The sequence below is a fragment of the Nelumbo nucifera genome, chromosome 6, assembly GCF_055504915.1.
Source record: "Nelumbo nucifera cultivar China Antique chromosome 6, China Antique-T2T, whole genome shotgun sequence".
Lineage (NCBI taxonomy): Eukaryota > Viridiplantae > Streptophyta > Magnoliopsida > Proteales > Nelumbonaceae > Nelumbo > Nelumbo nucifera.
In genome coordinates, this window is record NC_142654.1 from 15,511,657 (window position 1) to 15,526,220 (window position 14,564).

Genomic DNA, 14,564 nt, shown 5'->3' on the forward strand with positions numbered 1-14,564 from the left:
AATTAAGGTCAGAAAAAAGGAGGCACAAGATAAGGAGCTAGAAGGAGTCCAAATCTGATTGTCCCCTTTTGAAGGATCAAGAAAAACCCATTCCAGAATTTGAAGCAAAGACAAGACACTGTTTAATTCAAGTTCACAAAAATCCCTTCTAAATTCCAGGTCCGTATCAAATCTAGACCTTGAGTTAGATGGAACCAAGAAAAAGGAAATAGGCTCATCCTTGCAGAAAGAGTATATTAGAGTGGAAACTGTTCCTTCAAAGGAGAATTGCCCATCCAAACATGTTCCCAAAATTTAACAAGGTTTCTAAAACATGGATTATATACCTGATATGTGGTAGAAAAGAAGGGAGGACAGAATTTGCACTTAGAGCCTATCCTCCTTAGCCTTCCCTGGTTTTCTTCTATAAATTCTCCTCCTGTAGGATCATTCCACAGAACAATTGGCTCTTGTTTACTTCTTGTTGAACTAACCCATCTGCCATGCTATTGGCAGACCTTGGAACCCAGCTATTACTTGTACTTAGAGTATGTATCTATACTTCCGAGATCCCATCCTGTTCTTTTTAAACAATTCACAATTACATAAAGTCCCCTTCCACCAGTAGCTCATTAAAACCTAGGGATTTAGGCATTCTTATACCTTGCAAAACAACCAATACCCTTGCCAATTATTCCATTTTGACTATGGTTATAACCAAGGATCAAAGTATCAATACACTTAGATACAGAGGAAGGGGTGTATTGCTAATGTTTAAAGAGAAGCTGCATTTAATGTTTCTTAACGTTTAAAGCAACACTTTTTAAAAGTACCCTAAAAACAGCATTTGGTACCCTGACGATACGATATTTATTGGTCAATATGGGATGATACATTGCGAAATTTTGATCCTTGGTTATAACTATGCCACAATGTTATTCAATTTATCATCTTTCCACTGGAAAAAGAAAATCTTAACTTGATCATCTTTTTTGTAGGTGAAAAGCTTCAGAGCTGATCAACTAATGGAATTTTACAAAGTGAGTCCTAATTTTCTGGTTTCATATGCATGAGTCATACATCAAGTTCCAAGGATGAGAATTACACTATCTTACTTTTAGTGCTTTACAAGTGTATTTTGATAATTTCAATTGCATGACTATATTGTGAAATTCTCCTCATACAAGAAAACTACATATTCTTTTGGGACTTCTGGATTTAATAATAACATATTTCTTGACACATCTATAATTCCAAACACTTTTTTGCAGTCAGATCTGAAATTGAAGAAATTCTTGCACATAATTGAGAGCTCACCAGTATTTCCTGTTATATATGATTGCAACAGGTATGATGTTTTTTTTTTCTTTTTTTTTTTTTACCTAAACAATGTCCTACCTTAGTGAATTGAGTTCTGTTGCTCATTGACTTGCTGATGCAATTATTTCCATACTTTTTTTTATTAACTTTCTGTTGCATTGCATTATGGACATTGGGGGGGGGGGGGGGGTCAGGAAATACCTGTTCCTCTGAAAATACTGAGTGCACACTTTTGTTTGCTTTGTTAGAACTGTAGGAAATATTGAAATTTTGTAATTCCTTTCCCCGCTCTTGTCAGGAAATACCTGTTCCTCTGAAAATACTGAGTGCACACTTTTGTTTGCTTTGTTAGAACTGTAGGAAATATTGAAATTTTGTAATTCCTTTCCCTGCTCATGCTTCCTGGCAAATTGTTTATGTAACTACCCATTTATATAGTTCTTGTCACATTTTAACCTTTTTTTCTCCTTGGAGTGTGAAACAACCAAATTTTCTTTCTGCAGGACGGTTTTGTCCTTACCTCCAATTATCAATGGTGCTCATTCTGCAATTAGTCTGAAAACAAAGAATGTCTTCATCGAATGTACAGCCACTGATTTAACGAAGGCCAAAATTGTTCTGAACACCATGGTGGGAGAAAGAACCTCTTTCTGTTCCATGTGTTTGATTGTCATGTAATGCCTCCTTTGTTAGTTGACTTCTCTTATGCTCTCCTAGGTGACAATGTTTTCAGTATATTGTGAAAGGAAATTTCATGTTGAACCTGTTGAAGTGGTTTACTCTGATGGGAAGTCTAGTGTTTATCCTGATCTATCAGTATTCAGTTTGGAGGTTCCCTTGTCTTATATCACTGGTTCCATTGGTGCTTCTCTAGAGGCAAGTCAGGTATTGCAATTACTAGGACCTCTTATATATATGTATATATTGTACTATAGCTATTTCACAAATGCTGTAATTCATTAAATCATGATATCTTTCTTAATTGTTTGTTCTAATAAATTTATCTTACCTTTTCAAAAAAAAAAAAGATATCTTTCTTAATTGTTCAACTTATCACAATTAAGTGATCCAACATTCTCTGTTGAATATTGAACATCTAGGCTGCATTTGTTTGGGTCCTTTGGGATGCAAACATCGAACTGAGGCAAATTTGCAGTTTGGCTCAATTTTGCATATTTTTGTAACTGTGCATTTTTGCAAGGGTGGATTTTCTTTCTTCAGCATATTTGCACTCAAAATGGGAGCAAAGAGTGCTCCAAAAGTTGGATACAGACTTTGCACTGATTGAATTCAATATGGTTACATATTTTTTGGTTGATGTAACTACCCAAAAGTGGAGAACAAATTGTATGCTTTTCTTTTTGCTTTTATTCTGTCTGTTTTTTTTGCACTCAAAACAAACAACAGTAAACTTGTAATCATGTTTGTACTTTGTAAATTGTACCCATCACAACCAAACAGGACATGTACTTATATACCTATGCAAAACCAAGCCAACTTTTGCACTGTATTACTTGGACTCCATTTGCATTCATATTGGTGCACATGGTTTTCAAACTCAAAACAAACATATCCTTATTCTTTGTTGCATTCATCTGTAACAAGGCATTTATTTCCCATCTTCTCTTTGTCCATTAGAATCTTATTTGGGGTTTTGTGCTGAGTTGAGCATTGGAAATTGATTGCTCACTTTGTGGTTAAGAAAATGGAGTTGCCACCCATCAAAACAAAGAAATAGGGAGTGATGGGTTCTCCTAGATTTAGAAATGAATATATATTTTGAAATTTAGTGACTAACAGCCAAGGAAGAGGCTGCCTGGGTGAGTTGAGAGAGAGAGGTAAGGAGTTATTGAACTCCCTTTTGGTCAACATTAATGTAGGAGTTGAGCTTTCGCCTCTTCTTGGGGGACTTCATATGGTTATCACCCTTAGTTATTCTAGAGTGGAGGTAGCGAGGTGGGTCCTTTTCAAGTCTTGATGGAGGTAGTGAGGTGGAGGAGAGTGCTGATGATAGACTCTCGATCAACAGAGCTTCTTCGAGGGAGCTCTTTCTTCCAGAAAAGAGATACGGAATCTGAGAGGAAGAAAGAGAGAATAGTAAGAGGAGGAGGAAGTGGGATAAAGGTGAGTTATAATTCATCATGTTCTCTCCACTACCGATTGGTCTTATATTAGGCTTTCTTACTTATCATTTCATCATTACCAACAAACTATGCATGTGGGGAGTCCTGATGTGGCCTGCGTGTATAGAAAAAATGCAGAGGAGGTTTGTAAGGCTTCGGGCTTGCCACTGCTGATGCTTCATGGGCTTCACAACCCGTATGGGCTCCATGATCTGTATGGGCCTGGTGATCCAGAGCTTGGCAACTTTCCTGGGATCTATCATCTCCCCCACCCTTAAGACTGACCTTGGCCTCAAGGTCGATATGCGGAAACTGTTCTTGCAACCGGCTGAAATCCTCCCACATGGCATCTTCTGGGGGCAGATTGGTCCATTGAACAAGGGCCTGTTTCACCACCTTGCGGCTCATTCTCACCCAGCGGATGTCCTTGATGATATTGGGCTCAACAATCAGCTGTCCTTCACTAGTAAACTCAAGCAGAAGTTGCTTCACTAAAGTTGCATCTGTCTTGCATGGTTTGAGAAAGGAGACATGAAATACTGGGTGGAGGCGGGTGGTAGCTGGCAGATCCAATTTATAAGCCACTGCTCCCTCTCTATTCAAAATGCGAAAGGGACCAAAGAACCTGGGTGAAAATTTCTGGCAAGCCCTTCTTGCTAATGATGACTGTCTTTAAGGTCGTAGTTTCAAGAAAACGAAGTCCCCTACTTGGTATTCCACTTCATGATGCTTTTTATCATATTGCAATTTCATGTAATTCTGAGCCTTGATCAAGTGGTCTTTTAGTGACTGCAGCAACTCGTCTCTGGATTCAAGATGCTGTTCAACCTCTACAACTTCTGATGTGCCTTTCTCATAAGGTAACACACATAGGGTGGGTCTCTTCCATACAAAATCTTGAAGGGGGTGGTTCCCGTAGTAACATGGTAAGTAGCATTATACCAGAATTCGGCCCATGGGAGCTATTTGAGCCACTGAGTAGGCTTCTCTCCTGCAAAACATCTGAGGTAAGTCTCTAGGCAGCGGTGAACCACTTCCGATTGCCCGTCAGTCTATGGGTGATAGCTAGTGGAATGATAAGTATGGGTTCCCTGTGCCAGAAAGTATTCCTCCCAGAATCTACTTACAAAGTTGGGGTTGGTCTTTAATAATAGCTGTTGGTGTGCCATGGAGCTTAGCTACTTCACGTATATAAGCATGGGCCACTTGGGATGCGTGTATGGGTGAGAAAGCGCAATGAAGTGCGCATATTTGCTCAACCTATCCACAACAACAAGTATGACAGACTTCCCACCGGGTTTGGGCAATCCTGTAATAAAATCCATAGTTACCTCGTCCCATACCTGATCTGGAATGGGTAGTGGTTGGAGCAAACCAGCAGGAGTTTGGGCCTAATACTTATGGGTTTGGCAGACAGAGCAACTTGCAACAAAATCCTGCACTGCTTTCTTCATTCCCCACCAGTAAAAGTGGGCTCTGATGCATCTGTAAGTTCTGATCATTCCAGAATGACCACCCTCCACTGATTCATGAAACAATCTCAAGAGTTCGGTGTGGTAAGCAGATTTAGATGCTACCACCAATCGGTCCTTGTAGAATAAATCTGAACCCACTAGGGAATACCCCATTACTTGGCCTGCACCCGTTTCCAACTGTTCACGAATCAGCTTCAGTTCATCTTGTTGAGCTTCGTCTTTGATGCGACCAAGCAAGGGGTAGAGGGATCTGTAAACAGTCATAGTGTTAATTTCTTCTCTCCTGGATAAGGTGTCGGAAACTGTGTTTGATGGGCCTGGTTTATACTCAATGGTGAAGTCAAAGCCCATTAACTTGCTGGTGCACTTCTGCTGTTCCAGGTTGAGAAACCTCTGCTCCATCAAGTGTTTGAGGCTCCTCTAATCAGTCCTCATTGTGAATTTGTGCCCCAAGAGGTAAGCCCTCCATTTATGCACTGAGAGTACCAAAGCCATCACTTCCTTGTTGTATTGGATGACCCTCTTGTTGCAGAACTGCACCAATTCCCTTACCAGATGCATCACATTCCACCACAAGTGGCTTGGTAAAGTTTGGTAATGTTAAGGTGGGAGCTCACTACTCTTCCTCCAAGCAAACATGTTGTAGGTTGTAAATGGGTGTATACTGTTAAATACTTACCAGATGGTAGTGTGGAGCGGTTGAAGGCCCGATTGGTTGCTAAAGGTTATTCCTAGTTGTATGGGGTGGACTATATGAAGGCCTTCTCCCCTATGGCAAAGATTGGTTCGGTTCATGTCTTAATTTCCTTGGCAGTTATGTATGATTGGCCCCTGTTTCAGCTTGACATTAAACATGCCTTCCTCCATGGTGACCTTGTGGAGGAGGTATATATGGAGCAACCACCAGGGTTTGTTGATTAGGGGGAGGATAGTAAGGTGTGTAGACTGAAAAAGACAATTTATGGGCTGAAACAATCTCCTTGTGCTTGGTTTGGGAAGTTTAGTAAAGTAAAAAATTTTGGAATGAAACAATGTCAGGTCGATCACTCAGTGTTCAATTATGATTCTGAAGCCGGAAAGATTTTATTAGTAGTTTATGTGGATGATGTAGTCATAACTAACAGTGACAAATTAGGGATTGATAGACTAAAGGCCTTTTTGCAAGACCGTTTTCAAACAAAAGATCTTGGGAAGTTGAAGTATTTCTTGGGTATAAAAGTTGCCAGGTCAAAACAAGGTGTAAACTTGTGCCAAAGAAAATATGTCCTTGATCTGCCGGATGAAACGGGACTGTTAGGTGCGAAACCAGCTGAAACACCCATGAAACTGAATGCTAAGTTGAGCAGTGATGCAGGTGAAATATTTGATGACCCTGGAAGATATAGACGGTTAGTGGGGAAGTTGAACTACTTGACCATCACAAGATCAAACATCTCCTTTGCTATTAGTGTGGTGAGCCAATTTATGCAGAATCCCCGGGTACCTTACTTGGATGCTAAGTTGAGAAGTGATGCAGGTGAAATATTTGATGACCTTGAAAGATATAGACGGTTAGTGGGGAAGTTGAACTACTTGACCATCACAAGATCAGACATCTCCTTTGCTATTAGTGTGGTGAGCCAATTCATGCAGAATCCCCGGGTACCTCACTTGGATGCAGTTCTTAGAATTGTAAGGTACTTGAAGGGAGCTCCAAGCTGTGGGTTATTGTACAAACTAGGAGGAAGACTTGAGATAGTTGGGTACACAGATGTAGATTGGATAGGCTCAATGTCGGATAGGAGATCTACTACAGGTTATTGCACATTTCTTGGAGGAAATCTGGTGACGTAGAAGAGTAAGAAGCAGACCTTTGTGGCAAGGAGTAGTGCTGAAGCCGAATATAGAACCATGGCACACACTACATGTGAGTTAGTATGGCTGAAAAATCTTCTAAAAGAGATTGGATTCTCAATGGGCAGACTTATGAGATTGTACTGTGACAATCAAGCTGCAATCCACATCTCATTGAATCCAATTTTCCATGAGAGAATAAAACACATAGAGGTTGATTGCCATTTTGGGAGGGAGAAAGTCCTTATTGGAGAGAGAAGCACAGAACACGTGGGTTCAGGTGATCAATGGGCATATTTGTTTACAAAAGGTTTGAGTTCAGGGAGAGTGAACTATATATGTAACAAGCTGGATTATATGACATGTATTCTCCAGCTCGAGGGGGAGTGTTAGAGTTGGTCGAGTGAGGGTAGATTAGTCTTTTCATTATGCTTTAAGTTATATGATGATGTGGCAATTCTATTTTGACCTTTGTAGTTCACTTGTCCCATACTTAAGTAGGGGCAGTTTTGACCTTGTACTCTAATTACAATATAATACAGATTATGGTCGACTAGTAGGGTTTACACTCTCTAGTTCGACAACTTCCTCTCCTTCTTCTTCTTCTTCTTCTTCTTCTTCTTCTCTCTCTTTCTTCCTCTCAGAACAGGACTGGTTCGAACCACTAAAACACCTTGAACTCTACCTTTTAAGTAGCCGAGTCTGGATCAAGGTTTAAAATGTTGATGTCGATGGAAATGTTGCTTACCAAAATATAGGACATATGTCGGAAATGTCGAGGGGAAATATTGTAAAAATTAGAGACATTGTGGAAATATTATGAAATATGTGGAAATATGCAAAGATATTTTGTAAAATGATAAAAGAAGCATTAATACATATTTCTAGACTATTATCTTATTCCCAACCGTTATATAAAGCTAAGAAACTAAGATCAATAACAAATTAGTAAATGATGATTTACTGATTTATTATGCATTTTGATGTTTTTACAAGGTTATCTGATATTTTCTTTTCTTATTTTTAGTTCTGATTTATTATAAATTGTAATATATTTATTTCACACTAGTAAATAGAAATACATTTATTCTGATTTTTAAATATTAAAGTTATAATACATTATGTTTTATTATAAATTTAATAAACTGATTCTCCTTTTTGTAGTATTAAGATTATGATAAATTCTGATTTCTTATAAAACTTAATGAATTTATTATGATTTTTAATACTAAATTTATAATAAATTATGATTTAGTATAAAATTTATTAAATTTATTCTGATTTTTTATATTAAATGTAGAATATGGTTTATTATAAAATTTAATAAACATTTTCTGATTTTAATAAATATTTTAAAAAATACTAACTAGTTAATATTTTATTACATGAAAAATATTTTATGTTTTATGTTATAAAGTAATTAATTTATTCTTTTGTTTTTATATTTTGTTAATTCTTTTTATAAATATTTTATTTGAATTATTAAATAGAAATATTAATGGGATAATCTATATAAATATACTGTACTATATTAATATAATATACTAATATATTATATTTTTAATGTACATTAGTCGACACCTTGTTGACATAATAGGAAAAACTGTATTTTTTTTGGTTATTTGGACCGATTTGGTCGACATTTCCGAAATATAGGAAATGTTGACCGACATAATGTAATTTTTATATTACCATCCATTTTCATGTCGGTGAGCCTTGACATCGACATATGTCGGGTGACATTAGCGACATTTGGTGACATTTGAAACCATGGTCTGGATCAATCTAGGTTTCTTGAGAGACCTTTTATTGAAGAGGAAATTAAAACAGCAATTCAAAAAATGGAGGCTGAGAAATCTCCCAGACCTGATGGTCTTACTAATCTTTTCTATATCAAATGTTGGGATGTGATTAAACAAGATATTTTGAAAGTCTTTCAGGACTTCCATTGTAACGTTCCTTACAAAGAAGCCTTAATACCACTTTTTGTGACTCTGATCCCGAAAGTAGAAGGGGCCACAAAACTTAGAGACTTCAGATCAATTAGTCTTCTAAACAGTTTTTACAAAATTCTGGCAAAAGTGCTGGCCAAAAGAATGAAGTTAGTGCTGAGTAGTGTGGTCTCAAGCTATCAAAGTGCACTTGTCCAGGGAGACAAATGCTTGATTCAGTTCTGGTAGCCAATGAGCTCATTGACTCGAGGCAAAGGGAGGGAATTCCAGGGATGGTATGTAAACTAGACATAGAAAAGGCCTATGATCATGTTAATTGGAGATGTTTGGATCTAGTGCTAGAAAAAATGCATTTTGGACAGAAATGGAGAAGTTGTTTTAAAGTATGTGTATCATCACCAAAGTTCTCAGTCCTAATTAATGGTCAGCTGGCAGGATTTTTTGAAGGCTCTAGAGGCCTATGGCAGGGAGACCCCCTCTCCCTCTTGCTCTTTATTTGTCTTATGGAGTTTCTCTCTCAATTCTCCCTTAAGGCTGCTGAGAATGGGATTTGGGATGGCTTTGCAATTGCTCCTCAAGCAGAAAAAGTAAATATTTTACAATTTGCTGATGATACTCTGTGCTTCCTTGATGCCTCAATTGATCAGTTGGAAATCTTGCTTGGGATCCTTTGCTGGTTTGAGGTGGTGTCAGGCCTTAAAGTTAACCTGAACAAAAGCAAAATCATCCCGGTTGGGCAGGTACTAAATTTGGAGGACGGTGCAAGAGTCTTGGCTTGTCAAGTGGGCTTCTTCCCTATGAAGTACTTGGGGATTCCTCTTGGAGCAAAATGTTCCTCCTCTGCAATTTGGGACCTAGTCATTGAAAAACTAGAGAGAAACTTTCTTCCTGGAAGGCTAAATACCCTTCAGCTGGAAGGCTAAATACTTTCTTCCTGGAAGGCTAAATACCCTCCATTCTCCCCACCTATTTCCTGTCCCTCTTTCCTATTCCAGCCAAAGTTGCAAAGAAAATTGAAAGCCTGCAGAGAAACTTTCTTTGGAGGGGTTGGGAGGAGGAGAAGAAAATCCACCTGGTGAACTGGAACCAAGTATGCTTGCCTAGAAAGGAAGGGGGTCTAGGAGTTAGGAAGCTGAAGGTGATGAATACTGCTTTGCTTAGCAAATGGTGCTGGAGATTTGCTGTTGAAAAAACTCCTGGTGGAGAAACTTAATGGCTGCCAATCATGGGGTAGACTGGAGTAATTGGAAATCAGAAGACCATCTCTCTAGTTGGGGCTGCTCAGTATGGAAGGGTATCCTAAAAGTCAAGCGGTTTTACTAGGAGTGGAAATCAAAGTGGGCAGAGGAGACAGGGTTAAATTTTGGAGAGACCTATGGTGTCTGAACAGTAACTTGGCTGAGGCTTTTCCCCGTCTCTTTCAGTGTGCAGTTCACCAGGAAGTTTTGGTGGCAGATTGCTATGAGTTTTCCAACAGTACGATGACCTGGCTTCCCCGGTTTAGGAGAGATCTGTTTGATAGGAAATTGATAAAAAAATGATCTGTTTGATAGGAAACTAAATGAGATGCTGGATCTGCTGAATCTATTACAGGGCCAAAATATTGACAGATTTAGTGAAGACAAGTGGATATGGAAATGGAGTAAGGATGGTATTTTTTCAGTCAAATCGTTATCATCTAAGCTTGGCAGTTCTGGGTCGGTTACTTTTCCTTGTAAACAAATCTGGAATGCAGTGTCTTCCTCTAAGTCAAATTTTCTGGTGTGCTTAATAAGTGCCTATCAAAAATCAGTCTGGAAAGAAGGGGACTGCATGTCTTGAACCTTGCTTGTGGGCTGTGTGGACTGATGCCTGAAAGCACAGACCATCTATGTATACATTGTCCAATTTCTTCTAGAGTGTGGGAGCATTTTCTAAAGTCTGCTGGAGTTTGTTGGGCCATGCCGAGATCAGTCAAAGACCTCCTTTTTAGCTGGAATTTGACAGGGTTGAGGAAAAAAGTAAGGCTAGTCTGGAAAACAATTCCTGCAGCAATTCTGTGGTCCCTGTGGTCAGAAAGAAACAATAGAGTATTCTCTAACAAGTCAAAAACCCCAGATGAGCTAGCTCAGCAGTCAGTCAGCAAGCTGATCTCTTGGGTGTCGGTTACTGCTGACTTTAAGCACCTGAATGTAGCTGAGTTATTTAGCTCTCAATCCATTTGGAGTCTGTAATTGTATTTGGTCTGGGCACCTTCTGTCCAGGAATCTGTTGTACTTTGTTAATTTATTTTAATAAAATCTTACCTTACCTTTTCAAAAAAAAGTACCGTTCGGCAAGGTAAATCCAGGGGGAAGAAGGGTTGTCACCTAAGAATGTAGGAAACACCAGTTTGGGGCTGCGGAGATTGAAGGTACCATTCCATAGATGTGTGTTGCTGCTTGATCCCTTCTGGTCCGCTTCCTTACTGGGCTGAGCTGACATCCATTCAAGCTGGGACACCACAACAGACAAGGCGTCCTTGATACCCTTCAGCTCACCTTCCATCTGATCGATTCTTTCATCCTGTGATTGGTTCTGAGTGGTAGGCATGGTGGATCAAGGGCTCTGGTAGCAGTTGATAGACTCTCAATCAATAGAGCTTCTTCGAGGAAACTCTTTCCTCCAGAAAAGAGAAACAGAATCAGAGAGGAAGAGAGAGAAAAGAGGAAGATGAGGAGGAAGTGGGAAAAAAAAAGGTGAGTTAGTTATGATTCTTTATGCGCTCTCCACTACTGATTGGCCTTGTATAGGCTTTCTTATAATTTCATCATTACCAACAAACTATATATGTGGGGAGTCTTGACGTGGCCTGCGTGTATAGACAAAACACAAGGGAGGCTTTGGGCTTGACACTGCTGATGCTTCATGGGCTTCACGACCCGTATGGGCTCCATGATTAGGGGTGTCCACAGTTCAGTTAATTGAACCATGGACAATTTTTGCAAACCGAACTAGTACCATCAGTTTTTCATTTCTCCAAACCGAAACCGAACCGGTACCACCGCTTAATCGGTTATATATTATAAAAACATGTAATATATATAATATATTTATAAATAGATTATTATAAATATAATATATGTATTTATTTATATATCTAATGAATATATATTTATATATAATATATAGAAACTATGTGACATATATTAAAAATATATATAAAATATACATATAAATATATATACTAGCCAGTTTGATTAGCTGCCGATTTTTTTTTGTAGGTTAATTGAAAACCGAACCGGTCCTTCGGTTTTTCAAAAATACCAAATTGAAACCGAACCGATCGGTTCAATTAACTGCATTTCTGGTTCGGTTTTCTCAGTTTGGTTTGGTTTTTCAGTTTTCATGGACACCCCTATCCATGATCTGTATGGGTTTGATGATCCGGAGTTGGGCTACTTTCCTAGGACCTATCAGCTGATGATTGAAGCTAAGGATTTTCTGAAGAAAAACAAATTATGGATTATGGTTCCTTCAACCATCCCAACACTAGCTTTGAATCCTCTTCAGTCACCACATTGAGCATATTCAACTCCTTGCAATTTTGACTCCTAGTAATACTGCAAGCAGTTCAGCTCTAGCTGAGTTCCCATTTCCACTGGCCTGGAGAATAAAGCAATGACATGTCCTTTATTTCTCAATACTCCTCCGATTCTAGAGGGGCCTAGGTTACCTAGACTGCTTCAATCAAAATTCAGCTTGACAAATCCGACAAGGGGCGTTTGCTAAACCATCTGAACTTTTTCCTTCTTAGAGGAGCTTCTTGCCACCACCTCCCAATTTCTCCAAATATGATCAAAAGAGAACTGTGAGAACAAGTCCAAGGTTCTAAACTTCTAATCCAGTGCATCACCTTGGCCATCACACAATCTCTTATTGCTTACTTGTTTCTCTCCTTTTCTGTGAAAACTCTTGCATTCCTCTATTCCCAAATTGTCAACACTTGTTAAATTGAAATTTCTGGACTCGAGTGATCCTGAGTAAGCAAGTGCCTTTCTAATGCCACCAACCATGCAAAAGCCTCCGTTCCACTTCAAGTAATGTTTTAATTGTGGTTTTTTCTAGTGTAGCAACTACATGTTCACTGCATGTCAGCATATTTGTCAATTTCATTTTCATCTGTTGCGATGCTTAAAACAACATATCTATCTATAACATTAGATTTTAAATCTGGATTCTCAAATTACTAATTTTTTCAGGTGTCTAGTTTATTGAATAAGATGCAGTTGCGAGCTGAGAAGTCTGTCTCAAGAGATGGAAACAGTATTGTTGTATCTGTACCTCCAACTAGAAGTGACGTTCTTCATGCTTGTGATGTGATGGAGGTATAACTACTATGTTTTGAGTAGCTAATGATATGAATATTACAGATCCTTGAGGTCCATTCAACATTAATTTTGTGTAACCAAGCATTTATTTCTTTTTCTCTTTAAGGATGTAGCCATTGCATATGGGTTTAATAAAATCCCAAAAACAAAGCCAGCATCATTGAAGCCCATAGCTTTGAACCAGATTAGTGATCTTCTTAGATTGGAGGTATATTCCACTGCATTCTTGTTTTGGTACAGTTTTCAGTTCTCTTCATACTTTTCAGTTATAATAATGCATTTGCAATTTATTTTGTTGTGCAGCACCTCCTTATTATTTATTGGTCTGCTTTGTTCCACTACATTTTCAGTACTTTGTTCCTGTACTTATCCATACTATCATTAGCACTTTTTTAACCATCTTCTAGTAATAATTAAGAATGAGGTTTATCCATACTATCATTAGCACTTTTTTAACCATGTTCTAGTATTTATTTTATTGACATTTATATATCACTTCCCGTGAAAATTTGTGCTCTATATTCATAGTTAAAGCCATTTTAAGGAACTTGTGTTCTTGACATCACTTCATTTTTTGTTATTTTTTTGATTGTTTGTTCTTTACATCACATTGAATTGTTAGGAGATGACCTTGCTGACATTTTTATACATGGGCAGACAGACAAACCTACGTGGGCTGTTGGGAGGATAGACCCCAAAGTTTTTGGAGAAAAAAATGTATATAGGATTATGATATATAAGGTTGGTCTCAGAAAATTTCTAAAGGTTTTTGTACTCACCCGAAGGGAATTTTCCTCGGTCCACCTCTCTTTTTCTATGCCTGGTGTGTGTATAAACAACATGCATCTGTATCCACACTGCCAGTGGATAATTTGCAGGAAAATCTGATCTTGAAAGTTGTGTGTATGTGGCTAACCCAGCATAAACTTACATGACAGATATATCAGAATGAAACAAGATTCAGCTTTTCATTAATTGGTTAAATGAATATCGTAGTTGCATTTGGGAACCTTGAGTAACAGACTTTATGAAAGCCATGCAACCCCTTACAGTACCTGTATGAAGGTACACACATCCAGAAACACCTTTTCACAGCATCGACTGTCACCAAAGAGGTTCCTTGGTGTTACGACCAAGGAGAAAAAAAAAGGGAAGTAACTGAAAAGTTTAACCAGTCTGATCAGGTGTTCTCCTCTTCACACTCCAAGAAAAAAGAATTCTGGGTGAGAAGAAAGAAATTCTGAGAAAAAAATGTTTCTATCGCTCAGAGCCTTGCTCTGATACCATGTTTTCTTCCAAGTATTAATGGAAAAGTGAGAAGAGAAAGAAGAGGAGAGGAGAAGAGAAGAATGTTTTTGGAGCCAAAAATCTGGCTGGTGGTGCCCAGTCTTCTATTTATAATGTTGTTATAAAAAAATAAAGAGGGAATTTCATAAATACCCCTGGTGGCACACTTTAATAAAAAACAAATAAAAGATAACTAGAAACATGCTGACAGCATAATAAAATAACAGTAAAGTAATCTAACAACAA

At 38.3% G+C, this 14,564-nt stretch overlaps 1 protein-coding gene across 2 annotated transcripts in view; it reads left to right on the forward strand.

Moving 5' to 3' along the window:
* The window catches only part of LOC104589973 (phenylalanine--tRNA ligase beta subunit, cytoplasmic-like), a 43,181-nt gene that overhangs the window by 8,520 nt on the left and 20,097 nt on the right, over nt 1–14,564 (forward strand). Inside the window, exons 8-13 of one of the 2 annotated variants that reach the window (XM_010248465.3) lie at nt 978–1,019; nt 1,251–1,327; nt 1,803–1,929; nt 2,017–2,184; nt 12,903–13,028; nt 13,138–13,239. In XM_010248465.3, coding sequence (XP_010246767.1) covers nt 978–1,019; nt 1,251–1,327; nt 1,803–1,929; nt 2,017–2,184; nt 12,903–13,028; nt 13,138–13,239 — 642 coding nt within the window. The remainder of the gene's footprint in view (nt 1–977; nt 1,020–1,250; nt 1,328–1,802; nt 1,930–2,016; nt 2,185–12,902; nt 13,029–13,137; nt 13,240–14,564) is intronic. The other variant, XM_010248472.3, reaches the window with a different exon arrangement.